This window comes from Chrysemys picta, chromosome 1 (genome assembly GCF_011386835.1).
Source record: "Chrysemys picta bellii isolate R12L10 chromosome 1, ASM1138683v2, whole genome shotgun sequence".
Classification (NCBI taxonomy): domain Eukaryota; kingdom Metazoa; phylum Chordata; order Testudines; family Emydidae; genus Chrysemys; species Chrysemys picta.
Window position 1 is genome coordinate 190,909,143 of NC_088791.1, and position 26,164 is coordinate 190,935,306.

At 43.6% G+C, this 26,164-nt stretch overlaps 1 protein-coding gene across 2 annotated transcripts in view; it reads left to right on the forward strand.

The window, feature by feature from the left end:
- Nucleotides 1-25,043, forward strand: part of IFNGR2 (interferon gamma receptor 2) — a 37,016-nt gene extending 11,973 nt beyond the window's left edge. The window contains exons 2-8 of one of the 2 annotated variants that reach the window (XM_008165263.4): nucleotides 2,045-2,171; nucleotides 2,993-3,055; nucleotides 4,469-4,644; nucleotides 8,986-9,122; nucleotides 12,395-12,545; nucleotides 15,627-15,784; nucleotides 23,181-25,043. In XM_008165263.4, coding sequence (XP_008163485.2) covers nucleotides 2,045-2,171; nucleotides 2,993-3,055; nucleotides 4,469-4,644; nucleotides 8,986-9,122; nucleotides 12,395-12,545; nucleotides 15,627-15,784; nucleotides 23,181-23,348 — 980 coding nt within the window. In that variant the 3' untranslated portion in view covers nucleotides 23,349-25,043. The remainder of the gene's footprint in view (nucleotides 1-2,044; nucleotides 2,172-2,992; nucleotides 3,056-4,468; nucleotides 4,645-8,985; nucleotides 9,123-12,394; nucleotides 12,546-15,626; nucleotides 15,785-23,180) is intronic. The other variant, XM_005283928.5, reaches the window with a different exon arrangement.
- Nucleotides 25,044-26,164: the final 1,121 nt, after the last annotated feature.

Below are 26,164 nucleotides of genomic sequence, written 5' to 3' on the forward strand. Positions count from 1 at the left end.
GTGGCATGGCCTCAACCCCCTGGGGCTGCCTGCCCCGCGGAGGAGGCAGAGGGGCGCAAGCCGCAGCAGGATCCCAGCCCCCTGGGGGAGGGGATCTGGGCCAGCCCAGGGAGGCAGGAGCAGCCCTGGGGGTGCTGGGCGCATGCAGGGCAGAGCCCCGGGAGAGCCCCAGCCCCGCGGCGGGCAGTGCTGCAGAGGAGGAGCCCGTGCTCCCCGGCGGGCGAGGGGAACCCCAGGCAGGGGGAGCCGGGCCACTCGCACCCACCTTTTGCGGCCGCTCCATGCTGCTCCCAGTACTGCTTTCCGCCGGCGCGGCTGCCCTGTCAACCGCTTTTGGATCTTTAAATAGCCGTCCGGGGGGAATTTGTAAAGACCCAAAAGCCGGACATGTCCGGGGAAAGCCGGACGTATGGTAACCCTAGTTAAGATGAAAATTATGCATTAATTTTGGGTGCCCAATTTGAGATGCCCGGGACCTGATTTTTTTCAGAGTACTTAGTGTCCAAAGCACTTCACCCACTGACATCAGTTCGCAGCTGTGAGTGCTCAGCACTTTTGCAGCTCAGACCCTAGTCTCAAGTTGGGCACCCAGAAAAGGAGCAACACACAATTAGTGACCACCTGTGAAAAGTTTAGATGAAGTGATTTGCCCAGCATCACTCGGGAACTCAGAGGCAGGGACAAAATCCTGTTCTCCAGAGCACCATTCAACTGCCTTAACCATGAAACTGCCCTTTCTCCTCCTCCCAATCCCGTGCCTCATTTATCACACTTTCAACTTCTGCAGCAAATGAAGAAGGGGTTCCACAGATAATAGCCACCTTCACTACACAACCCTGATTCATCCATTGAGCAGGTCTATCTTGTGCACTGAATGAGGGTGATCTGCCTGGTGCATGGACACTGACTGAGGCAGGGTCCTTTGGAAAATGTGATCATATAATTAAATACTGTATTGTAAATGCACAAGGGGTTGCACAAGCAACCTTATGTCTGCCATTTCCTAACTTTTGAATGCTTGAGTTTGCAACCTTAATGTTCTTTTAATGTTAGGGTGGTGGTTATTTTTCTTTCGTGTAACATCCAGTTTTTTTTTTTAAAAGCAAACTGAAAAAACAAATTAAGCATTGGAATAAATTGCCTTGGGAGACTGTGGAATCTCCATCCTTGGAGATTTTTAAAAGCAGGTTAGACAACCACCTGTCAGGAATGGTCTAGATAATATTTAGTTCTGCCATGAGTGCAGGGGACTGACTTCTTGAGGTCCATTACAGTCCTATGATTCTGTGATTTTTAGCTCCAGAACTCTAATAGGTCTGCTGAGCTTGTGGACACTGAGGTGGTTCAAAGGGTAGTAATTTAGCTAAATTTGGGCATTTTTTTCATGAGAATGGCAAAAGAACATTACCTGTCAAATTTCAAGTTCCTCTGCTCCAAAGCATGGAGGTACTCAAGCTTCTCAATAAAATGGCTGCATGAATTTTTCCTAACTTGTTTTTGAAAATGGCTGAACCATTTTGCCTGAAACTTTCCAACAGATTCAGCTTGAGCCAGACACCCAGCATGGAAAATTTCAGCCCAAACAATTAAAATTTGGCAAAGTTATAAACAACTGGTTCAGGGTTCTATAACTGGAAGTGTTGAGTAACCTGTGTATCAGAGTGGTGCCGTCAGTTAAATCACTTTATTTTTATTATAGGTGAAATTTTTTCCACTATAGTTTCCTCTCCCAAATCCTTCCTTCAGGATATTGGATTTATTGCAAACTGTAGCTTGTATCTAGTATTAGGCAATAGTGCAAAAAACAATAATAGTGGGTAATAGAGATGTAAGGCCATTGGTGCATAGTACACTTGGAAACAGAGGGTGGGGAGGTCTCTTGTTCTACAGTAGTTGGGGAAAAAGGGGCAAGTTTGTGGCAAAGCTATATAAATACGTGTCCATGAATTTTGGAGACGAGGAAAGGTGATTTCAAATCTGTAGTTACTGTGTGTTGAAAGTTTTATTTACTGTTTTGATGTTTTTCTCTCTCTCTCTATTTTAGAATCTCCACTCCAGTTACCAGCACCACAGAATGTGACAATTTACTCATATGATTATCAGAATTTATTGAGATGGGCTCCTGTTAAAGTGGACAATGGCTCAGTGTTATATACGGTCCAGTATAGTACGTAAGTAAATAGTTGCAGTATACTAAATTGGCTTCATTCTAATAGAGAAGTATAAGCTTATATGTACAAAGTGAGGTTTTTAATAGGTTTTCAGGTACATGTGAAAACAATAGGGAAAGCAAAATTCTTGGACTGAATTATTTCCACTAAACAAGGAAAAGAATGAAATCCTTCGTTTTTCCCAGGTTTTTTTTCACTCTTGTTCCAAACCAGCTTTGCTAATATTCTTCTTGAATCCCATGGTTATTTATACTCAGGACATTCTTATTTTAAACATCAGTATAGATAATAAGACAGAAAATATCATATTATCTCTATATAAATGCATGGTACGCTCACATCTTGAATACTGTGTGCAGCTGTGGTCACCCCCATCTAAAAAAAATATATATTGGAATTGGAAAAGGTATAGAAAGGGGCAACAAAAATGATTAGGGGTATGGAACAGCTTCCATATGAGGAGAGATTAATAAGACTGGGACTTTTCAGCTTGGAAAAGAGACGACTAAGGGGGGATATGATAGAGGTCTATAAAGTCATGACTGGTGTGGAGAAAGTAAATAAGAAAGTGTTATTTACCCCTTCACTTACACAAGAACTAGGGGGTCACCAAGTGAAATTAATAGGCAGCAGGTTTAAAACAAACAAAAGGAAGTATTTATTCGTACAACGCAGTCAACCTGTGGAACTTTGTCGGAGGATGTTGTGAAGGCCAAGACTAGAACAGGGTTTAAAAAAGATAAATTCATGGAGGATAGGTCAAGGAATGGGTGACAGGATGGATCACTCAATGATTACCTGTTCTGTTCATTCCCATCTAGCCCAGTATCCTGTCTTTCGACAGTGACCAATGTCCGGTGTCCCAGAGGGAATGAAGAGAACAGGTAATCATCAAGTGATCCATCCCCTGTCGCCCATTCCCAGTTTCTGGCAAACAGAGGCAAAGGGACACCATCCCTGTCCATCCTGGCTAATAGCAATTGATGGACCTATCCTCCATGAATTTATCTAGTTCTTTTTTTGAACCCTGTTATAGTCTTGGCCTTCACAACATCCTCTGGCAAGGAGTTCCACGGGTTGACTGTGCGTTTTATGAAAAAAATACTTCCTTTTCTTTGTTTTAAATCTTCTGCCTATTAATTTCATTTGGTGATCCCTAGTTCTTGTGTTATGAGAAGGAGTAAATAACGCTTCCTTATTTACTTTCTCCATACCAGTCATGATTTTATAGACCTCTATCATATCCCCCTTTAGTCGTCTCTTTTCCAAGCTGAAAAGTCAATGTTATTAATCTCTCCTCATACGGAAACTGTTCCATACCCCTAATCATTTTTGTTGCCCTTTTCCAATTCCAATATATCTTTTTTGATATGGGGTGACCACATCTGCACGGAGTGTTCAAGATCTGGGCGTACCAGGATTTATATAGAGGCAATATGATATTTTCTGTCTTATTATCTATTCTTTTCTTAATGTTTCCCAACATTCTGTTTGCTTTTTTGACTGCTGCTGCACATTTGAGTGGATGTTTTCAGAGAACTATCCACAATGACTCCCAAGGTCTCTTTCTTGAGTGGTAACAGCTAATTTAGACTCCCATCATTTTATATTTGGGATTATGTTTGCCAATGTGCCTTACTTTGCATTTATCAACATTGAATTTCATCTGCCATTTTGTTGGCTAGTCACCTAGTTTTGAGAGATACTTTTGTAGCTCTTAACAGTCTGCTTGGAACTTAACTACCTTGAGTAGTTTTGTATCATCTGCAAATTTTGCCACCTCGCTGTTTACCCCTTTTTCCAGATCATGTATGAATATGTTGAATATGACCAGTCCCAGTACAAATCCCTGGGGGACACCACTATTTACCTCTCTCCATTCTGAAAACTGACCATTTATCCCTACCCTTTGTTTCCTATCTTTTAATCAGTTAGTTGTTTCCCATCTTTTAACCAATTAGTGATCCCATGACAGTTTGCCCGGTACTGAAGTCAGGCTTACCGGCCTGTAATAGTTGAAGGTATTCAGCCTCTGGGCTTACAGAATGTCCCCTGCCTATCTCATTACATTTTTAATTGGTTACATTTTGAAAAGAGTTTCAGATGCTTTGAGAGAAGGCGTTGCATGGTTATAGAGTAAAACTGATTGAAAGTTGTACTTTTATATCAAATGTTGATTCTTTAGAAACTGGCTAGGTGTAAAGAAAGAAAACTCTCTCTGAAATATCAATCAGTTGTGCTAGATGCAGCAGCGAGGTGATTCCACTGACTTATTCTTTCTTCATTTTGTATTGCAGAATGGCCTGTGACTGTTGGGAAGAAATTAACTGCACAAACATTACAAAGACTGAATGCAATTTCACACATCCAAAGATCAAAAGCTTTTGGACAATTACTTTACGTGTTAGGGCTGAGCTAGGACAAGTGAAATCTGACTGGGTGGAAACAAATAAATTTTTTGCAGACCAAAACAGTAAGTCTTTTATGATCTCAATCTTTCACCCCCTTACAGAAAATATTTCTGGTAATTGTTATTATATTGTGTCTTAGTTTTCTTCACTTTGTATAATATATGAGAGGACTCATAAGAGAGGTGATGGGACCTGCTGTGTTAGGAATCTGTTTTTAAAGTCTATTTCAGTTTACATTGCTATGCCAGTGGTATAGATGCAGAGACCTAGTAGAAACTGGTATCTGTCAACTTTTCTGTAATGATATTAAAACAAGTTTCTCATCTACACTTAGCACCTGAGCTCTTTTCAGCACCAGTTGATGGGGGAATCTGTTGATGACAACTAATTTTCCTAGATTGAACAGAGCCCAGGAGAGCAATAACTTAACTTTTTTATTTTCCTGTAGATTTCGGGCTTTTCTGCGCACCTAATTTTGTGATGACTCCTAAACACATTGTAGCACCAAACACACACAATTTCAAAAGTACCTACATTATGCCCTAGTTCTGTAGTATAAAGGGGTCAGGGATATACAGGGAGTACTAATACAGTATACTCCCGTTTTATCCAAAACCCTATTAGCTGAACTTCCACGTTATCCGAATCCCTTTCTTGTCCCCCAGCATGAGATGCCTGACCTCTGCAGCCTGTATCTCATGCTGGGGGACAAGGCAGAGGTTCAGATAATAGAGCAGACATCCCCAGCCAGGGCTGTGAGGAGGAGGACGAGCCCCTGGCCATGGCTCCTGCCCTTTTAATTATCCAAACAAAATCAGTGTCCCCTGTGCTAGTCAGATAACGGGGAGTATACCATACTGACAAAATAGAGCTTAATGTGGTGGCTGTGTGAACACATTTAATGTTAACTTTTAGAAGTATCCACGAGTTCCCTTGTTATGGTTGGTTTCTGGGCTAGGAGGAGATTCAGTTGTGGGTTTTCTTTGTTCAAAAGTTAAGTCTGAAATAATGTTTAGAGCAGAAGAGGTTCATTCATTATTCCCTCTTATTTCCCAACCTGGGGAATGGATCTTGTGGGTGGGGGCATCTGGCTAGCTTAAAGGGAGCGCAAAGCGAAGGGGCGGGGACTGCATGATTCCACACCTATCCCTTCCCTGCTTGTGTATCCAGTGCTCTGGGTAGTTTCAATTGGCCCCTTGAAAGCCAGCAGCCTTCTCTGCCTTCTCATGTGACACCTCCATGAGGCCAATCCTAAAATCAATTCCTGTAAACTTAGATGTTAGCCTTCTAGCTTGTGTGTATTTTTCCCTATGGCATTCAAATCAGCCATGTAGATCACACCCCAGATCATGTTTCACACTCTGAGCGATGAGAGAGAGAATGTACGAGGGGAGAGAGTTACCTGCCAAGTGAAACTTACAAGCAAAATGTACAGAAGAGAGGACACATTAAAGGAGAGACAGCAGTTGCAACTGTAGTAGGGTATGATGCAAGAAGAAACTAAAAAGTTCATGATCCAAGGTATTAACAAGAGGGCCAACTTTCCCCAAAATAATTTTGAGCAGAGCAGAACCATTTGAATGAAGCAGGGTAAAGTTTATTATTTTTGTTTGTCTGTTACCATAGCATGGATGACGTTTATATTCATTATGTTGCAACATGTCCTGCCATTATAAGTTAAAATAATAAGCAGAGGTTACAGGAGAGGATCAGATTTCTCTTGTGTTATGCTAGGCTTTCTGACTTTTTTTTCTGGTCTTTTAACATTTTGTTTTTTATATATTTGTAAAATGGCAGTGTGTAGAGCTTAGAACCCCAGTGTATTAGGCACTGTAATACAAATTAAGAGTCCAGGGCAACTCACCTTTTTTTCTTTATGCCATGCTATAACAATAATTAGGGATAAACTAATTGCTTGGTAGTCTTGTATTTATACTGGAAGGTACGTTTTAGCAGTTCACTTCCAAACTTTGGTGACCAACAAAATGTTCAATGGGAAAATTAAAATATAACATATGAACATAAGTGTGACGGGTTCGGTCACCGGGACCCCCTTGGGACTGCGACCTGATGTGCTGAGACTACCTCTGAGCCTGGCAGCTTGGGACTTCAGTACTCTGTCTTGTTGAGCCAGACAAGCTAGCCTGCTACAAACACAGACTCCGCTCTGAACCATGTCCCCCACAAGCTGCAGACTTAACTGAAAACAGCTTAAGAAGTGCTCCTGTCTCTAGCACCGAGACACCCAGTTTCCAATGGGATCCAAACTCCAAATAGATCCATTTTACTCTGTATAAAGTTTATACAGGGTAAACTCATAAATTGTTTGCCCTCTATAACACTGATAGAGAGAGATGCACAGCTGTTTGCTCCCCCAGGTATTAATTACTTGCTCTGGGTTAATTAATAAGTAAAAAGTGATTTTATTAAATATAAAATGTAGGATTTAAGTGGTTCCAAGTAATAACAGACAGAACAAAGTAAGTTACCAAGCAAAATAAAACAAAAATACCCAAGTCTAAGCCTAATACAGTAAGAAACTGATTACAGATGAAACCTCACCCTCAGAGACATTCCAATAAGCTTCTTTCACAGACTAGACTCCTTTCTAGTCTGGGCCCAATCCTTTCCTGGGTATAGTCCTTGTTCCAGTTCAGGTGGTAGCTAGCAGATTTCTCATGACTGCAGCCCCCTTTGTTCTGTTCCAACCCCATATATACCTTTGGCACAAGGCAGGAATCTTTTGTCTCTTTGGGTTCCCACCCCTACTTCTAAATGGAAAAACACCCGGTTTAAGATGGATTCCAGTACCAGGTGACATGGTCACATGTCCTGTGAGACCCAAACTGTCATTCTTCCTGGCCTCACTCACAGGAAGGCTTGCAAGTAAACAGAACCATCTACAGTCAATTGTTCTAATTGATGGGAACCATCAAGATTCTAAACCACCATTAATGGCCCACACTTTGCATAAGTACATAGGACCTCAGAGTTATATTTTATATTTCTAGTTTCAGATACAGGAATTATACATTTATACAAACTGGATGACCACACTCAAAAGATTATAAGCTTTGTAATGATACCTTACAAGAGACCTTTTGCATGAAGCATATTCCAGTTACATTATATTCACACTCATTAGAATATTTTCATAAAATCATATGGAATGCAACGTCACAATAAGATCCACTTCTTTTCCTTTTCTTTAAGCCTTGGCTACACTGAGAGTTTGCTCCAATCCCAGCCATTGGAGACTAGTCACTGATGTAGCTGGAGCAGTGCAAACTCCTAATGTAGGCAGGCATAGCTGCTATTCACACTGGTGGGGCCTAGCCTTGCTTGAAATAAAGGTAACCAGCGGTAGTGCAAATAGCAGCTTTGCCTGCCTATACCAGAGGTGGTACCAATGCAGCTACACCTGTGGCTAGAAACAGGATAGATCTCTAGCAGTAGACAAGGCCTTGGTTCTCTTTCCACCATGTTGCATGCATATAACTTCTCCTTGCTTGCATCAGTCTTCTCATCCTTCTTCCTCTAGAATCTTTTGCTTTCTTTTTCTCTTCTTAGCAACTGCAGCATATAACAGTAGTGCCATGATTGAAATACAGGAGCACTTCACAGATGCAGCTGGCTGTGAATTGAAACTGAAACCCCCCAAACATCTTCACCCCCCTTCCTGGGGAGGCTTGAGAATAATATACTAACCAATTGCCTTAGCAATGTGAGCACCGATCAGACCCTTTGTCTTCAGGACACTGAAATCAGTCAGGTTCTTAAAAGAAGAACTTTATTTATAAAGAAAAAAAATAAGAATCACACCTGCAAAATCAGGATGGAAGGTACTTTACAGGGTAATAAAAAGATTTAAAACACAGATGATTCCCCTCTGGGCTCAGCTTCACAGTTACAAAAACAGGAATAAAACTACCACTGTAGCATAGGAAAAGTCACAAGCCAAAACAAAAGATAACCTAACGCATAACCAATCTCTGTGGTTTTAGATGGATTATTCCAGGTATATTTTCAGGAGATGTTGTACCTGGTTGACTTCTCCCCCCATCCAGAGAGGGAACAACAAAAGAGAACAACAAACAAATCCCCCCCCCCCCCCCATATTTGAAAGGATCTTCTTTTCTCATTGGTCCTTCTGGTCAGATGCTAACTAGGTTATTTGAACTGCTTAACTCTTTCCTCTATATTCATGACACAGCCAATATTTAGTGCTATGAAGCTATTTGAAATAATTAAGGAGTAAATGTATTTGAACACTTTATATCTCTTCCAGATAACAGGCTGTTGTATTGAGTAGTTTCTTATTATGTATCAGATCAAAACTAGTAGGAAATGTGCTCATTTTTTCAAATTCCAAATGTTCATCTATTTTTTTTGTTCATTTTCAGCTACTATAGGGCCTCCTGTTATAGTAAATGTGGATTCAACGCCTGATTCACTTTTCCTTAACTTCTCGCCCAATGTAAAAGAAGATAATTTACAATATCTTGTGCGCTACTGGGAGAAATCAACAAATGAACGACATGTAAGCATTCTTCTTATCTCCCATTTTCAAAAGTGATTTGGGCTCCTAAACACCTTCGTCACTTCTGAAAATTTTACCTAGGACCTCTGAGATTTTTCTCTCTCAGGTCTTGTTTGCATTGGGAATTTCAGCCACTTGTGTCCAGTTACTGGAGTAGCTGTGCTGGTTCAAATCAAAGCTTTAATATAGACAGGTGCAAAACTGCTACAAGACCTGATTTGTACATTATCAAATAAGGTGAGCTGTGCCAGTTCACATCATGGCCTATAGACAGGGCCCTACCAAATTCACAGTCCATTTTGGTCAATTTCATGGCCATAGGATTTTAAAAATTGTAAATTTCATGATTTCAGCTATTTAAATCTGAAATGTCATGGTGTTGTAATTATAAGGGTCCTGACCCAAAAAGGAGTTGTGGGGGGATCGCAAGGTTATTGTGTGTGGGGAGGAGGGAGACGGGGGGGGGGGGGGGGGATGGTTTGTGGTACTGCTACCCTTACTTCTGCGCTCTGTTGGTCGCGGCATAGGAGCCCAGCTCTGAAGGCAGAGCTGCTGCCAGCAGCAGCGCAGAAGTTAGGATGGCATGGTATGATATTGCCACCCTTACTTCTGCACTCCTGCCTGCAGAGCTGGGCCCTCAGTCAGCAGCTGCTGCCCTCCAGCCACCCAGCTCTGAAGGCAGCAGTGCAGAAGTAAGGGTGGCAATACCGCGACCCCCTAAAATAACCTTGTGACCCCCTCCCCACTCCTTTTTTTGGTTAGGACCACCAATTTGAGAAACACTGGTGTCTTCTGTTAAATCTGTATAGTATAAGGTAAAAGCACACAAAAAACCAGATTTCACGGCAGAGACCATATTTCATGGTCCTTGATGCTTTTTCATGGCCATGAATTTGGTAGGGCTCTACCTATAAAAGTTTTGCAAACATATGGTGTACTCCAAGTTACTAGTGTAGTTATACTTTTGTTTGGACTACCAGTGGCTATAAGCAGGGCAAATTCACAGTCTAGACAGGTTGGCTTTGGGGTGAATAAACTGCCCACAAATGAGGAATCTTTGTTTTACAGACATAGATTGACCCATTTTTTTTCATTTATGAAATTATCTGCCTCTGGCCAGAGCCATCCCATCCACAGGGCAGACCAGGGCAACTGCCCCGGACCACGTGCTTCAGGGGAATGTGGGGGGGGGGCTGGTGCTGGCAGCGGAGATCAGGCCCATGCCCCGCACTCACCGGCCGAGGCGTTTGTTTCTTTTTCTTTCCTGCTGCCCCCTGGGCTCAGTCTCTGCGGCAGCAGCGAGTGACCCTGCCTCAGCCCGCTCCGCCGGCTCCCCGTGTCACCTGCTGCCGCAGGGTCCTAGCACCCCCACCACTAGTGCCTGGACAGGCTGACTCTGACCCTTCCCTTTTCCAGCGGGATCCTCACCAGCGCAGGGGGTTCCCTAGCACAGGTGAGTGCCAGCCAGTAGTCTCCATCGTCTATCACCAAGCACAGGTGTCCACCCGTGCCCCACACTTCCCCCCCCTTCCACTGCCCTTTCTCCCCTCTCCCAGCACTGTGTGGGGTCCTCCAGTGCCACCTCCAGGCCAGGGCCAGCCTTTATCACGCCCCTGCCTCAGGGTCCTCCTTGCCTTTCATCTCTCCAGCTTTGGGGTTCCCCTCCCTGCAGTACCAGGACCTGGGGTCCCACAACTCTGCTCTCTCCACCACCAACCAGGACTGGGCTCCTCCATCCATCTGCTTTTCCATCTTCCCTCCCAGCCCTCAGAGAAAACAGATCTTAGAGCCCCTCCTCCATGCTAGAGCGTCCTGGGGTCCCCCAGCACCAGGGCATATATAGGCCCTCCAAGAGCCACCCAGTTCCCGAGACATGAGCTCTCAGTGTTGCGAATGCATAATTACATTTAAAAAAAAAAAATCCACTGAGGGTAGCTAGACCATATGCACTTTGCTGCGAGGAAGTCAGGGAAGGTGGATTTCAGAATGTAAGTGGCATGATGCCGATCGTGATCAGTGAGGTACGTTTGGTTTTTAATTATATGAACTTCATTATAATTATATTGTAGTTCTTTTTTATAACAATATTATAATTATACAGCTGGGCGCTATCAATATTTAACCTGCGGCCAGCAGCTGCCCTTGAAGTTCACTGTAACTAGATTACATCTGTATAAAAAATGTTAAGGTGGCCCCAGACATGCTGATTTGCCCTGGGCCCTGCACCCCTCTAGGGACGGCTCTGCCTCTGGCTTTCCAACTACTTACCTGTTTCATTTCAGTTAAACTTCGCTGAGCATTTTTTAAAAAAAAAGACAGTGCCAAGGTTAATGCACCTCCTTCCTTTCCCAGAAAAATTGAGTTTTCTGACACACTTTTAACATACTCCTCTTCCTCTAGCTGACATACAGATGAGACAGAACCCAGACCCTCGTGTCATAGCTTTTAGCTTTGACATTAAGAATTAATCAAGTTCTTAACTGAGCTACCCAGCACTGAAAAAGGCAAACTGCTAGCTTTGTTAGGACTGTGGACATAAAAATGCATTTAGCGTTGCCCTACAGTTCTCCCTGCTAGCTCCATTCTTGTGAGTAGGCAAAGAGATAAATTGAAAGTCATGATCTTCACTGGACAGAACTTCGTCTAATTCAGTTCTTGCTGTCTGGGGCCAGTGGCTCTAGTGTCAAGAGTGGAGGGTTGATGCAAAACTTGAACACCATACTTGCATCTGTCTTTAATCCCTAGATAATGGTTCTGGGCATCCTAGCCTAGAAGCTGGTATTTTAAAGCAGCAGATTTGTTTTTGACGATATTTTTGTTTTGTTGTTTCTCCAACTCCTCCTCCTTCTGCCAAATCACCTTTAACTGCAGGAATTGACACAAAAATACTGCAGACTTTCAGAGGTTCTAAAGGTGTTTCGTGTACAGTGAAATTTTACATTAACCTACATGCATTCACAAAATAAATAATCATGTCCGTGGTAAATGGGGAGCGTAAATAGCCAGATTTTGTTTCATTGAAGCAGAACACCTCTATTTAATAAAATTTGCATTTAAAATGCACTGCAATAAGAAGCTCATACTGTTACACTACTTTTTTTGCATACTGTATAAATGTTAGTTATGCAAAATAATGTTGTGAAGCTTTTGAATGGAAACTCGTGATTTCAAGTTGACTGTATTGAAGAAAACTCTTAATAGAAATCTGTTTTTTGTAATATTACTTGCACTAACAAAGAACTTAACTTTTTTTTTTTTTTTTTTTTAAACAGGAAACAGAATGGACCAAGAATACCCGAATCGGACTTCTGAATCTAAAGCAACTGACAGTGTATTGTTTTCAAATACAAGCAAAACTCCACTTATTAAATGACAACATTGGACCATTCAGCAAAACATATTGTCACAAAACTGCAGCTAGTGGTATAAATCTTATTTCATGAACACCTGTTTTATCCCTTGTGTAATGAAACTGGTATAAAACTTGAGTCTCAAATGGCTGGCTGTTTGAATTTACTGCATCACACAACCAGTACCTGTCTTCAGTTCTAAAGGGCAGTGTTTTTAGTAGTTCAAGGGCATATTCTCATTCATTTTCACATAATGAGTTTTTCAGCAGCTCAATAAATAAGAGAAAGTAAAACAGAGCATCTGCCTCCCTTTCCTCACCCCTCCTAGATAGATTTTTTTTTTTTTGACGGCGCTATTAAGGTACAAATACAAATATATATTGGTATTCTAAGGGAAAATTACTTACTGGTAATTCCTTTTCTCACCTGGGGTCAAATTTGTTTGAGGGAAAATGATGTTACTCTCCCAAATTCACCATGTCCCTCTCTGCCCTATCCCATTCACCTGATCACCTGCTCTGCCATTGTGTGGAGAACCGGGGCAGGAGAGAGATCGGAAGGGAGGGGTGAGACAAGGTTGGGGAGGGCAAGGACAATTCAGAAACTGGTAAAGTTTGGCCAACAGTATAGATGGGACCAAAATGTTAGAATCCGGTCTGTCTATATCTGAGCTTAAGCCTGGTTTTAAACTCTGTTGTAAGGCCTGTGTAGACTTAGGCCCTCATGTTACGTCTCATACTCTAACCTGGAGGAATTACCTCTAGGCATGAGAAGGCAGTATAGGCTCCATGCTCACGTACTCCTTTTTCTCTCCTCTCCTTACACAAATGTGTCAAACAAGGTGCTGCTTTAGGGCGTGATCCTGCAAAATGCTGAGCACTCTGTCTCTAACCTAGCAAAGCTCTTAAAATACAGTAACTCCTCACTTAACATCCTCCCAATTAACGTTGTTTTGTTGTTTTCGTTGCTGATCAATTAGAGAACGTGCTTGTTTAAAGTTGCCCAATGCTCCCTTAGAACATTGTTTGGCAGCTGCCTGCTTTCTCCACTGCTTGCAGAAAGAGCAGCCCATTGGAGCTAGCTGGTGGTGGCTTGGAACCAGGGTGGACCAGCAGCCCCCTATCAGCTCCCCTAAGTTCCCTGTGTGGCAGCCGCCCAGCAGGCTATCAGTTGCCAACAGTTCAGCTGTCCCTTCCCCACTGCCATGTGCTGCTCCAAGGCAGAGGGCAGGAGCTGCTCCTGGAGCCTCCTGCTTGCTGGGGGGGGGTTGCGGAAGAGGGGTGCTAATGTCAGGGTGTCCCCCTCTCCCTGCTACTGTACCCCCTCTCCTTAAGGCAGGGGGGACATGACAGGGCTCAGGACAGAGGAAGCTTGCTGGCAGCAGCTGCTGTCTCAACTTGCTGATCTACTTAAAAAGGCAGTTTACTTGGAGTGGGGTCAGCGTGCTTAAAGGTGCAATGTGCATCTCTCTCTCTCACACACACACACAGGGTGTCTCTCACACATGCATGGTATGTCTGTCTCTCTCTGCCATGCTGTCTCCCCTCCCTCCATTTGTGCTGCCTTGTAGAGTGTGTGGCTACATTAACAACAGGGATCAGCTGAATGCTAGTTCAGCATTTAGCAATAAGGCATTCTCTGGGAAATATCCCACCCTCTTCCACCCACTGACTTCACCATCTCAACCAAGCTTCACAATCATCATTGCTGTGTACAGTATTAAATTGTTTGTTTAAAACTTAGTGTGTGTGTGTGTATGTGTGTGTGTGTGTATATATATATAATATATGTATGTATGTGTGTGTATATATATATTTTGTCTGGCAAAAAAAATTTCCCTGGAACCTAACCCCCCCATTTACATTAATTCTTACAGGGAAATTGGATTTGCTTAACATCATTTCGCTTAAAGTAGCATTTTTCAGGAACATCACTACAACATTAAGCGAGGAGTTACAGTATGTCCTTAATCTTAAGCACATGTGCACACCACTGGAACTTCTCATATGTTAAGTACATGCTTCAGTGTGAGAGTGCATTAGGAGGGCAAGGTGGATCAATTTAAATAAGAGTTAAGCCTCTGGGTCTGCCATTCTGGTACCTCACACTGAATCATTGTTTAATAGAACAATGCAAATTATCCAGGGCAAATACACTAATATTAATATTTCTTCTGCTTAATGGGATTTGGATCTTAGCCTGTGAATTTCTACGTTGTTTGGTTTAAGATTGCAGTGTTCATTTTAAACAAAATTTTGAGAAGTATGTGTATGTCTACACTATGAAATTACTCCGATTTTACAGAAGTTGATTTTTGAGAACAGATTGTATAAAGTCGAGTGCATGCATCCACACTAAGCACATTAATTCGGTGGTGTGCGTCCATAGTACCGTGGCAAGCGTCGACATTCTGAGCGATGCACTGTGGTAGCTTTCCCGCAGTCCCCGCTGCCCATTGGAATTCTGGGTTGAGCTCCCAATGCCTGATGGGGCCAAAAATTTGTTGCGGGTGGTTATGGGTAAATGTTGTCAGTCAACCCTCCCTCTGTGAAAGCAATGGCAGACGATCATTTTGCACCCTTTTCCCTGGATTGCCCGAGCAGACGCCATAGCACGGCAAGCATGGAGCCTGTTCAGCTCACCGCAGCAGTTATGAGCATTGTAAACACCTCACGCATTATGTACTTGCTATTGATGTATTTCTCCTCCTTTTCCCAACAATTTTGGATAAAGTTTGTGTTTCCCATAGATCTTTTACTCCCGTGTTAAAGCTGGAGAGTATCATTTTGTCTTGTTTTTTGATAGTGTCCGTCACTGTCATGTCTAAGCCTTGATTCTAGGAAAAGTTACATGTGCCTTAAATACACTTTTACCAACTCTGGCAGAAGCTACGTATGACATAAGTTATGCAGTTATAATGCAATGCACAATAGGTGAGGCTTCTGTATCATTGTTTTTAAACAAAGGAAGTCTGTAAAAGCCTCCTGCTTATTATGATGCAATTTAAATTCTTATTCAAGACAATTGATTAGTTTTCACATTAAAGTTATCAAGACATGTTGATAAACTTGACACTAGTGGAGTAAAAAGAAAAAGCTTTTGATATATATGTATTACATAGTGATGCTACTTTTTTTTTTTTTTCTCTTTTCAGATGCAACCAGAGCTGGATTTGTAGTAATAATATTTGTTGCAGCCACAGTTACTGTGGTGATCTTAGCAATTGTCTGTTTCCTTTTTATTCAGAAATTTCATCAAGTCATTAAATATTGGTTTCAACCGCCTTTTAAAATTCCACTGCATATTGAAGAGGTATGTATTTTTTATCTTTCTGTTTAGCAAAAGAGGTGGTGGTGTAACTGGAATGAACTGGTTAGGTTAGTTGAGATCACGTAGAAGCTACAAAATATTAAACTCTCTTGCCTTTCTGAGTTTACATCCAAATTCCATTAATGAGTATAGCTTGTTGTTTTTTATAGGTAGTGTGGCTGTAATGTTACTCCAATTTATGCCATTTTACTTAGCTGGAATCCCTTGCTCACTCTGTACTTAAGTACAGATATTGTGGTGTTCCTTTGTGTGAAACTGTCGTAATATGAAAAAAGACTCATTTTTATTTTAAAACAAAAAATTAATATTGATTAATCAGGGTTGACGCAGACCAATTCTTCACTACAGAACTGAGACCAAATTGCAGGTGGTACTGTATTAATAGTTTCTTTGGGGGTTAAGTAGACTTTTTAAGGATCAGTTACTGAATTACAGGTGAGCACGTGCCATTGTGGAGACCAAATATCAGAATCTCTGAGGGCCTGGGGAGATGGAAGGTATTGGGTGTGGGGGTTTGGTCTTGTTTTTTTTTTTTTAATGGTTTCTTGCAATTCACAGATGAATGACGAAAGATGCATGTAACTTTTTTTCTGGCAGGTCATGCGTCTCTGTACTGAAGAACATTTCGGCCCTGTTCATCTTCCTCTTTTTATGTTTTAAACAGGAAATGTTTTTCCATTGATCATTAATTAAAAGTTATGGCTTGAGACATCTTCCACATCATGGGCGGCGCTTGGGGTGGGGGCAGCGTAGAAACATTTCTACTATCAAACACAATCCTTTGAGCTAGGGTGCTTTTGTGATTAAGGAACTGGATCAGGACTTCAGGATCTGGGTTCAGTTTCCAAGTCTGCTATAGATTTTCTGCGTGACCTTGAGCAAGTCACTTAATCTGTGTCTGCCTCAGTTCCTATCTGTAAAATGAAGATGATGATTTCCCACCTCAAAAGGGTTTTGTGAGGATAAGTTTAATAATTTTATGCAATTAGATATTATTATGATGGGCGGATGGGCACATAAGTACCTAAATATGTTCACTTTTTAAAAATACACAGTATATTATGGAAAGGACGGTAAGAGTTAATCTGTTTTCTAATGCTTACTCTCCATCAGAATTTATAACCCTCAGTTGGCGTGGAGGTCATTAGGATTTCAACTGGATAGTAAGCAGCAGAAATCAGGCGAATGCTTCAGCAACAGTGAACCTGTTTTCAGGCAAATAACACTGATAATGATACATATTTAGAAATGATTCTGCTTGTATTATTTGTTTTCCAAGAGGGCTTAGCTGGCCTAGTGGTTTTCTTCTTCTTACAGCAGGGGTGGGCAAACTACAGCCCAGGAGCCGCATCCAGCCTTCCAGACCTTTTAATCTGGCCCTCGAGCTCCCGCCAGGGAGCAGGGTCCAGGGCTTGCCCTGCTCTAGCCAGGGAGCGGGGTCGGGGGCTTGCCCCGTTACGCGCGGCTCCTGGAAGCAGCAACATGTCCCTCGTCTGGCTCCTACGCATAGGGGCAGCCAGGGGGCTCTGCAGGCTGCCTCCACCCCAAGCGCTGCCCCCGCAGCTCCCATTGGCCGGGAACTGCGGCCAATGGGAGCTGCAGGGGTGGTGCCTACAGATGGGGCAGCGCACAGAGGTGTCTGGCTGTGCCGCCGCATAGGAGCTGGATGGGGGACATGCTGCTACTTCTGGGAGCTACTTGAGGTAAGTGCCACCCGGAACCTGCCCCAGCCCTGATCCCCCTTGCATCCTTCAAACCCCTCGGTCCCAGCCCGCACCCCCTGCTGGAGCCCTAATCCCGTGCCGCATCCCAACCCCCAATTTTTTGAGCATTCATGGCCCACCATACAATTTCCATACCCAAATGTGGCCCTCGGGCCAAAAAGTTTGCCCACACCTGTCTTACAGCTATGGATATGTGAAAAGATTGTCATTAGAACAAGTTACCATAGTTAATATATGGCAGTGGCTTCTGTTTTCATATGTATTTTTTTAGCGTTTCAGAAAGTGTCACAGTTCCTCCTTTAGAGCAAATTCCAGGCTTTCAACATCTGAGTTACAGGAAACAGATTTGATATTGTCCCACTCCTCAGGTGTAGCAAAAAAAATCAAAAACTGATTATTTCTTGAATTCATTAAAATGTACTTATTTGCTCTGTCTTTAAAATCTACCTATAAAAAAATAATTTGAATCCGATTAATGCCAGAGATAAGAGTGTCATGATAAAATAACTTTAAATTGTTCCTTGTCCCTGCCCTGTCACCTGTATCTATAATTAAAACTATGTTAATATAGAAGCCAACTAAAATGCTATGCCATGTTGTAGCTTGTAACATTATGAAAGTTTTTGGCTTCTAGGCTTTCTTACTAGCCCTGCAATAACTCCTCAACAATAAAAATTTTTGTATTCAGCTGTCTGAGGTGCTGAGCGTCCTCTGTTTGCACTGAAATGTATTCAAAGACACAGGATCAGATTTCTAAGGGAAAAAAGACCTTTCTCAGATCTAATTAATTAATCAGTGTAAAGCAGAGGTGTAGCCATGGATGGGCCTGAGTGGGCCGCAGCCAACCCACTTAGCTTCCAGGCCCATCCACGGAGCCCCCCGAATCCACAGGTTGGGACTCCCGATCCCAGCTCGGTGTCCGACTGCATCCCTCTCCTGCCGGTGCCATGCACTGCCGCCCTGGTCTACAGTCCCAGAGCTAGCCCTGCGGGGGGGGGGGGGAGGGGAGTGAGGGTGCCTTGTGTGTGTGTGTGGGGGGGGGGGGCTAGTGCTGGGGCCAAGACCCGGGCAGCAGTGTGCGTCGCCAGCAGGTAGGGGATGCAGCCCGTCTGACAGACACCAACCCAGGTTGGGAGGGGTGGATGGAGCTCGAGCCCCATGGGTGTGCCCTGCAGCCTGTGTGCCCCAGGTGCCTGCTAAGTGGTAAGGGGTGATGTGGGGGAGGTGGGCCCCCCATTCCTCCTGCTCCCCCTCTGCAGGGCCCCCATCCTTCCTGCTCCCCCACCTCCTGCCTGAGCATTGCCTGCCTACGTGCCCAAAAGCTAGGACCCAGCCAGTTTTCCTGTCCTAGCTATACCACTGATGTAAAGTGCATGAAACTTTTGTTTGCTCCACATCCAGAAGTGAATTTCTGGTGGCAGGCACGCAGCCTGATGGCAGTTCTGTAGTGCTTTATACTGTGTATAAAATATAGTAGGTATATTACAGCCCAGTTCCTGTACTTGACCACCCAGTCTTAACATTTGAGATGTCAGCCAACTTGAACACTTACCTGTGAAATTAGATAACTCTAGCTAATAGAATGCTGTGATTAATCAACATGTAATGTACTCTATTGACTTGCATTATATTGATGAAGAATGTATCACTGGATACTTTGACTAATTCAGCAACTAAAAGTTTCCAACTTAGAGCTGTAACACTTAAATTTTGTTGGTAATGTCAGAGCTCTATTTGTAGGTGACAGGCTATCAAATGGTTAATTTGTGGTGTGTTTTGCTTTTAAAAGATAGTTGGAGTAGGTCATGTTTGAAAGTTGTTTCATGACAAGTGTCTCTAAGATGGGAAATAGGCTTTTAAAACATTTAATGCTGTGTATTGATGAAACTGGTTGTCATAATGGAAACCTTTTAAACCAATTAGAACACTGTGTTTTGTGGGAAAATGACTTAACAGTCAAGTCTGAGCTAATCAGGTTAGGAAAAAAACACCTTAGTTTGCTGTACTGTTAGTTTAAATACCTGTTTGACCTTTGATTTAGGGTTGGGTTTTTTGTTTTTTTTTTTAAAGCTCTTTGCATTTATTTCAACATTGCACTAGTACTGTGTTTCTATCAAGTGAGTCACAGGTGTGCACCTATGCTCACAAGTACAGAGTCTGATTACTGTGTACGTGTGATTATGCAGCCTCAAGTTCTGTGTGATGGACACATTTTTGAAAGGACTATTGATAGTAGCTTTGGTTTTTGTAATGTGACCTCTAAATACAGCCAACTTTTAAGATCACCCTCTCCAAATTATTGCACTAAAAATTGCTCCATATAGATACTGTAAACACAGTACAGTTGTGAAATGTATGTTAACTATGTAGGTAGAGTGAAAGTAAGTTCGGATGCTTCTATATTAAAGTGATATTTTAGCATGGAGAAATTCCTACTCTGGGTAGATAAAGTGGTAAGAAACTACAGAATGCTCCTGATGCATATGTGGCTAAAATTACGAAGTAGTTAGAGGCTGGAAAATCCCTACTAAATTTACTTTCATTTTGCCTTGCCAAGTTTTCTCAGCTGATATCAACAGATGATAAGAAATAGAATGGAAATTCCCCAGTTCAGTATGAAATGAAAGATGCTTCAGGTTTTTTCTGCTGTCTTCCAGTAACCAGCAGAATCCCAGTAAATTTAACAGAAAAGTACATTGGGACATTTGTGGTCATTTAAAAATGATTAATCGTATATCAGATTAACTTCTCAGAGTTATTCCTGTCATCAAAAGTAGGAATGATTCTAACACGAAAATACTTGAAGGCCAAATTCTGCAGTCCTAATTCAGGCAAAATTCTTAGTGACTTCAGTGGAAAGTCAGTGACTAAGGACTGCAGGGTTTGCTCATTAGTTTGTGGGGATTTGTTTGCATAAAAAAAAAATCTACATTGCAAGAAACATTATTAATATTGCAAAGTCAAGCACTTAGAATTTGGGAACTACCCAAAATAAGGTTGCTGCTGCAACTTTAATTAAACTCCCATGTATGTATGATCAAACATGACTTTTTCCACAGAATCTCTGTCTCATTCAATGAGTGGGTTATTCAATATTTCTTTTTATCCCCCTCATTCTGTGTGTGGCCCCACGCACTTCATTTACTGCACACCCTTCAAACTCTGCTTTCCCCATACCATCTTTAGTGCTTCACAAATGTCAATGAATTTATCTTCACAACACGCCTGAGATGGTTGGGTAATATTCCCATTTTATGGCTGGAGAGCTGAGGTACAGAGAGAGTGAGGCCAAAATTACCAAGTATCCACTAATTTTGGGTGCCTAACTGAAGACATCTGGGGGCCTGATTTTTCAGAGAACTTGATATTTTTATAGCATGTTATGTGTTGGAAGTCAATGGGAGCTGTGCTCTCAATTGCTGGTGTGAATGCTTAGCGCTTCTGCACATCTGGTGCCAAGTGGCTCATTTCAGGCATCCAGAACTGGAACACAGAGGCTTGGTCTCCATTACCAACTTATGTTGGTATAACTGTTACACCTGGGGGAATTCTGTGCCACTGCGCATGCACAGAATTCATGTCTCCCACAGATTTCTTTGCTTCCCTGCAGAAAAATGACTTTCTGACAGGGAAGCAAAGGATTGCTTTTGTGGCTTTCAAGTGACCCTCCCCAGAGGGAGAGACTGGGGAAGACCCAGCTGGTGGCTCCTACCCTGCACCAGGCTCAGCTGCTAGTCCCAGCAGAGTTGGGGAGGATGGGACTTCCTCTTCCCCTGCACAGCCGGCACCCAAAGTCAGGTCAGACCTACCTCCAGATTTCTCCCCAGGCTCCAGGAAGCTCTGCAAACTCTTCCACACACCACCCTTCCCCCCCACTTCCTGCACCCATTGCTCCTCAGCTCTAGGGGGAGGGAACACTGTATGGGGAACTGCTCCCCCATCTGCCCGACCCCCGTGCATCGAGACACAGATCCTCCCACCGAGCCTCAGCCCCCCCGCACACCCAGAGCCCCACTCCCCCTGCACCTGGACCACCATGACGAGTTACTCGGATCCCCACCCCACTGATCCCCACTCCCCCAGCATCTAGACTGCACCACTGAGCTCTAACCACCTTCACCGGGACCCCCCTGCAGAGTCCTATTACCATTGCACCTGGAACCCCCCAACAAGCCCCTGTGCATCCAGAACCCCCCACTCCTGGAGCCCCCACTGAGCCACCTGCACCCAGATTGCCCCACACAGAACCCTCCCAACCCACACTTGGATCCCCCCGCACTAAGCCCCTCCACACTTGGATCCTGCCTTACTGAGCCTGCCTGCCTGCCCACCCCGCTGTGCCTGGCACGGAGGGGCAGGGCCCTGGGGTGTTTTGGGGGCAGGCCTGGTCCTTGTGCTATGTCAGGGTTGGGTGCAGCCTCACAAACTTTTTGTGGGCAAACTTTTTGGCCCGAGGGCCACATTGGGGTTGCAAAACTGTATGGAGGGCTGGGTAGTGAAGGCTGTGCCTCCCCAAAGAGCCTGGTCCTCGCCCCCTATCTGACTTCTCCCACTTCCTGCCCCCTTACTGCCTTCTCAGAACCCCCGACCCATCCAACCCCCCCTCACTCCTTGTCCCCTAACCACCCCCTCCCAGGACCCCCAACCGCCCCCCAGGACCTCACCCCCTATCCAACCCCCGCTGCTCCCAGTCCCCTGACTGCCCTGCCCCCTATCCACACCCCTGACCTCTAACCGCCCCCGGAACCCCAACCCCATCCAACCCCCCTGGTCCCAGTCCCCTGACCCCTATCCACACCCCCGCCCCCCTGAGATTCCCACGGTTATCCAACCCCCCCACACACACATGTTCCCCACCCCCCAGAACCTCTGTCCCATCCAACCACTCCCTGTCCCCTGACTTTCCCTTGGGACCCCCTGCCCCTTATCCAACCCCCAGCCCCCTTACCATGCTGCTCAGAGCAGCATGTCTGACAGCCGTGCCACCCGGCCGGAGCCAGACACGCTGCCGTGCTGCTTGGCAGGAGCGCACAACCCCGCTGCCCAGAGCGCTGCCCACATGGTGGCGTGGCTGCCGCGGAGGGGCCAGAGGCTAGCCTCCCCGGCTGGGAGCTCAAGGGCAGACAGGACAGTCCTGTGGGCCGTAGTTTGCCCACCTCTGGGCTAGAGCATCTCAACAGAACAGTTGCAAGAACATTTTTAACACATGCAAAACATATTTTTCTGTAATCTCCTTCTTGGAAATGGCTGAATTTTTTTTTAAACTCCCCTCCCCCTTCCTCTCCCCTGCCCCCCCCAAATAATCAGCCTGAAGCTGACACAATTAAAGTACAGCAAAATTATAAACAATGGAAAATAGGGTTTTATAATGGAGAAGTGTTGGGTAACCTTAATTTATGGTTTCGGAGTAGCAGCCGTGTTAGTCTGTATCCGCAAAAAGAACAGGAGTACTTGTGGCACCTTAGAGACTAACAAATTTATTAGAGCATAAGCTTTCGTGGACTACAGCCCACTTCTTCTTAATTTATGGGTGGCATATCAGCTCCTCAGATAATTACACATGTTCCTAAACCATATAGCATGAGGTTGGTCTGTTATAGCATTTGTTCTGCAGAGTGAATTATAACTAATTACTGTTTTTTGCTTTTTTTTAGTATTTAAAGGATCCTGAAATGCCTGTTTTAGAAGAATTGCAGAATAATTGTGCTGAGGAAGATCCTGGGGACTCCTTGTCAGTTGTTTCCAATGCAGAAGGAAGTCAAGCCCTTCTGAACACAAATGTTCAGTCAGACAGCAGATCCATTGAAAGTGAAAAAACTTAATTACATTGTGGTAGAAGCACCTGTACCAGTGGTATTGCCTTGATGCTCTAGAAAGATGATAGTGTCACTGTTGACAAACCAAGTTGTGGGAGTCTTGACTTCCTGAGAACATTGTGTAACCTTGAGTGAGGTTTTTTTAATGGTTTCTACTGCACTTCACCATATAAAGTGCCTTCTCCAGGAGAGACTTTTTAAAAACAGATTTGAATGTGAACTGGAAATGAACACTAAAAGAGCCAGAAAAGGACAACAACATGATTGGAGTTAAATGGCTGCATTTGAACATCTTTGCAGAAATGACTGCACTATTACTATGAACATTGTTGTTGGTTATTAGGTTTGTCTAGGTTCTAACAAATCTTAGTGGACCGTAGCACTTTATGGTAGGATATGGTACAGGAAAAGATTTAATTTAGTGGATTATTGCACCATGAATGACTATTGGTCTTGGTCCATCAGTACGTTTATATAAAGTCTGTCCCTTAACACACAGCAAGTTAGCACTCAGAAAATGACACTTAAACTTTTACATATGTGAAAAATTGCTCTGTGTATGGTGCTCTATATCTGACGGAAATAGTATGTTTTCAGGAGTCCATTTTAAGTGTGCGCCCCCCCCCTTTTTTTTTTTTTTTACAAAAAAGTTGTTCCAGTAAAAAATGAGATTTATATGAGCTGAAGAGAAACCAGGACATAATTCACTCCCAGTTAGGGAACCATCATGGAAGGAGTACTTGCAGGGACAGACAGGTTGGATCACTTCTCCCCTGAGCCTTCTGATGCTTGCACAACAATGGCATTAATTTCTTCTAGGACTGCTGTTTGGAGACATTCTTTCTGTAGGCATCACATCCTTTACGATGAAATGAAATCCTAAAGCTTGTATCAGACACTAAAATATAATATGTTTGGCTACCTGGAGAGCCCTTCCTAAAGTCATTCAACTGAACTTGTCAGGTTTTGATGCACATGAACCAAACCTTCCTGTGTAGTCAGAGTACACATGGGCAAGATGTGTCAAAGATAGGGTTTACCCACAACTAGTAGACACTAAGAACAAAGCCATGGTTCCCTCACCTGCTCAAGCAAGTTGTGACTGCTAGTGAAGACAAGACCCGGGATGTGGAGTATGGCTGTTTGGGAAATGAAGCATCCGGAAATTCTTTACACGACTTTATTGTATACGTGAAAATCTTGCTGTTAAAAATCCTACAGTGTGTATCGGAATATTATTTGGATTGATAATTAATAGAAATAATTTAAATATGGAAAAAGTAGTTTAATGTGTTTTGTTTCTATGATTTTTTTGCTTCAAATTCCATGTGGTCATTTGTGTTCATTTAGAATCTAATCAGTGCCTAAATTAGGAAGAAAGGACTTCTTTTATATGACTGTTATGAAGAGCAGAGCTTTATGGGTGGAGATATGGTAAATTAGCATTATAGAATGCCCTTTCAGTGCCTCTCTTCTTCATTTTCCAGATTGACCCTTTATTCCTATGAAAATAAGGTTCAGTTCTGGTTCTTGACAGAATTTAAAAATAAGCACAGTGGCAGTCTGCTCCTGTCTGGGATGGGGAGAAGTGCTTCTGGGGCTCCAAACTAAAATTCCGTTCACTTTAAACAATGTATATGATCAAATGTGACTCATCACTTTCAAATTCAGTTACTTCATAAAACATTTTCCAAACATTCACCTCATGTGTTTTAACTTATTGCTTTCAACAAGATAGTGTTTTTTTCCAGTTCTGGTAATGTGGTCTATGTTAAAGTTATCCTCATGATTAAGGCTAAGATTTAGACAGGGGTATTTTTGGTGAAAGTCATGGTCAGGTCACGGGCAATAAATAAAAATTCACGGCCGTGACCTGTCCATGACTTTTCTCAAAAATACCCCTGGCTAAATCTCTACTTCTGAGGCCTTGATTTTCAGGGGGGGACCTGGCTGGGGGGAGAGGGGAGGGGCTGCTCCAGTGCTGGGGGTTGACTGCCCCCCAGCTGCCACTCTCCAAACACCCTCCAGGCGCCCCTGGGACTGCTGCTGCTCGGGTGGTCACCAAAGCACTCCTCGGAGCCAGCCACACCAGCCGCTGTTCCAGCGGTCCCTGGAACCAGCTGCTTGGGGCCGCCCAAGCAGCGGCCAGTGCAGCTGGCCCCGGGGCAGCCTCTGGGACTACCTGGGGCCGCCCCCAGAACTGCTGCTTGGGCGGTCCCCGGGACCAGCCGCTGCTCACATGGTCCCTGTAGCCAGTTGCCCAGAGCCTCCTGAGCAACAGCCAGTGTGGCTGGGGCCAGCTGCTTGGGCGGCCTTGAAGTCAGCTGCACCAGCAGTCACGGAAAGTCATGGGATCCGTGCCGTCTGCGACCTTGTGTAAGAATCACAGCCTTAGTCATGATCCTTATTAATAGCTGATCATGTTAAGTTTCTTAATGAATTGGGTGGAGAGGAGCTCAGCTATTTTATTATTTATAAAACCATCCAGCTGTGGTGGTACTGGTAATTCATAGTTCATTACAGTATTAAAAGGGAAATGTAAACAACCCTACACAATCCAAACATTTCACCTAAATACATTCAATTCTATATAGGTTTTTAAACCACACTCACCACTGTATTCTCTCAGCACCTACCAATCATGCATTAAGCAATGTGACTACACATCGGTCACAGGCTGGTTGGTCCCTTGTCCTTTTCCCAGAGGAAGAAGCATGTGCAGTAATATCTTGTTCTGCTGGGATGTTTTTGTTTTTAAAATATCTTATGTGCTTGAGAGAAGATTAAGGCAAAGAAATGCACTTTGCATGTGAGCAGAAAGG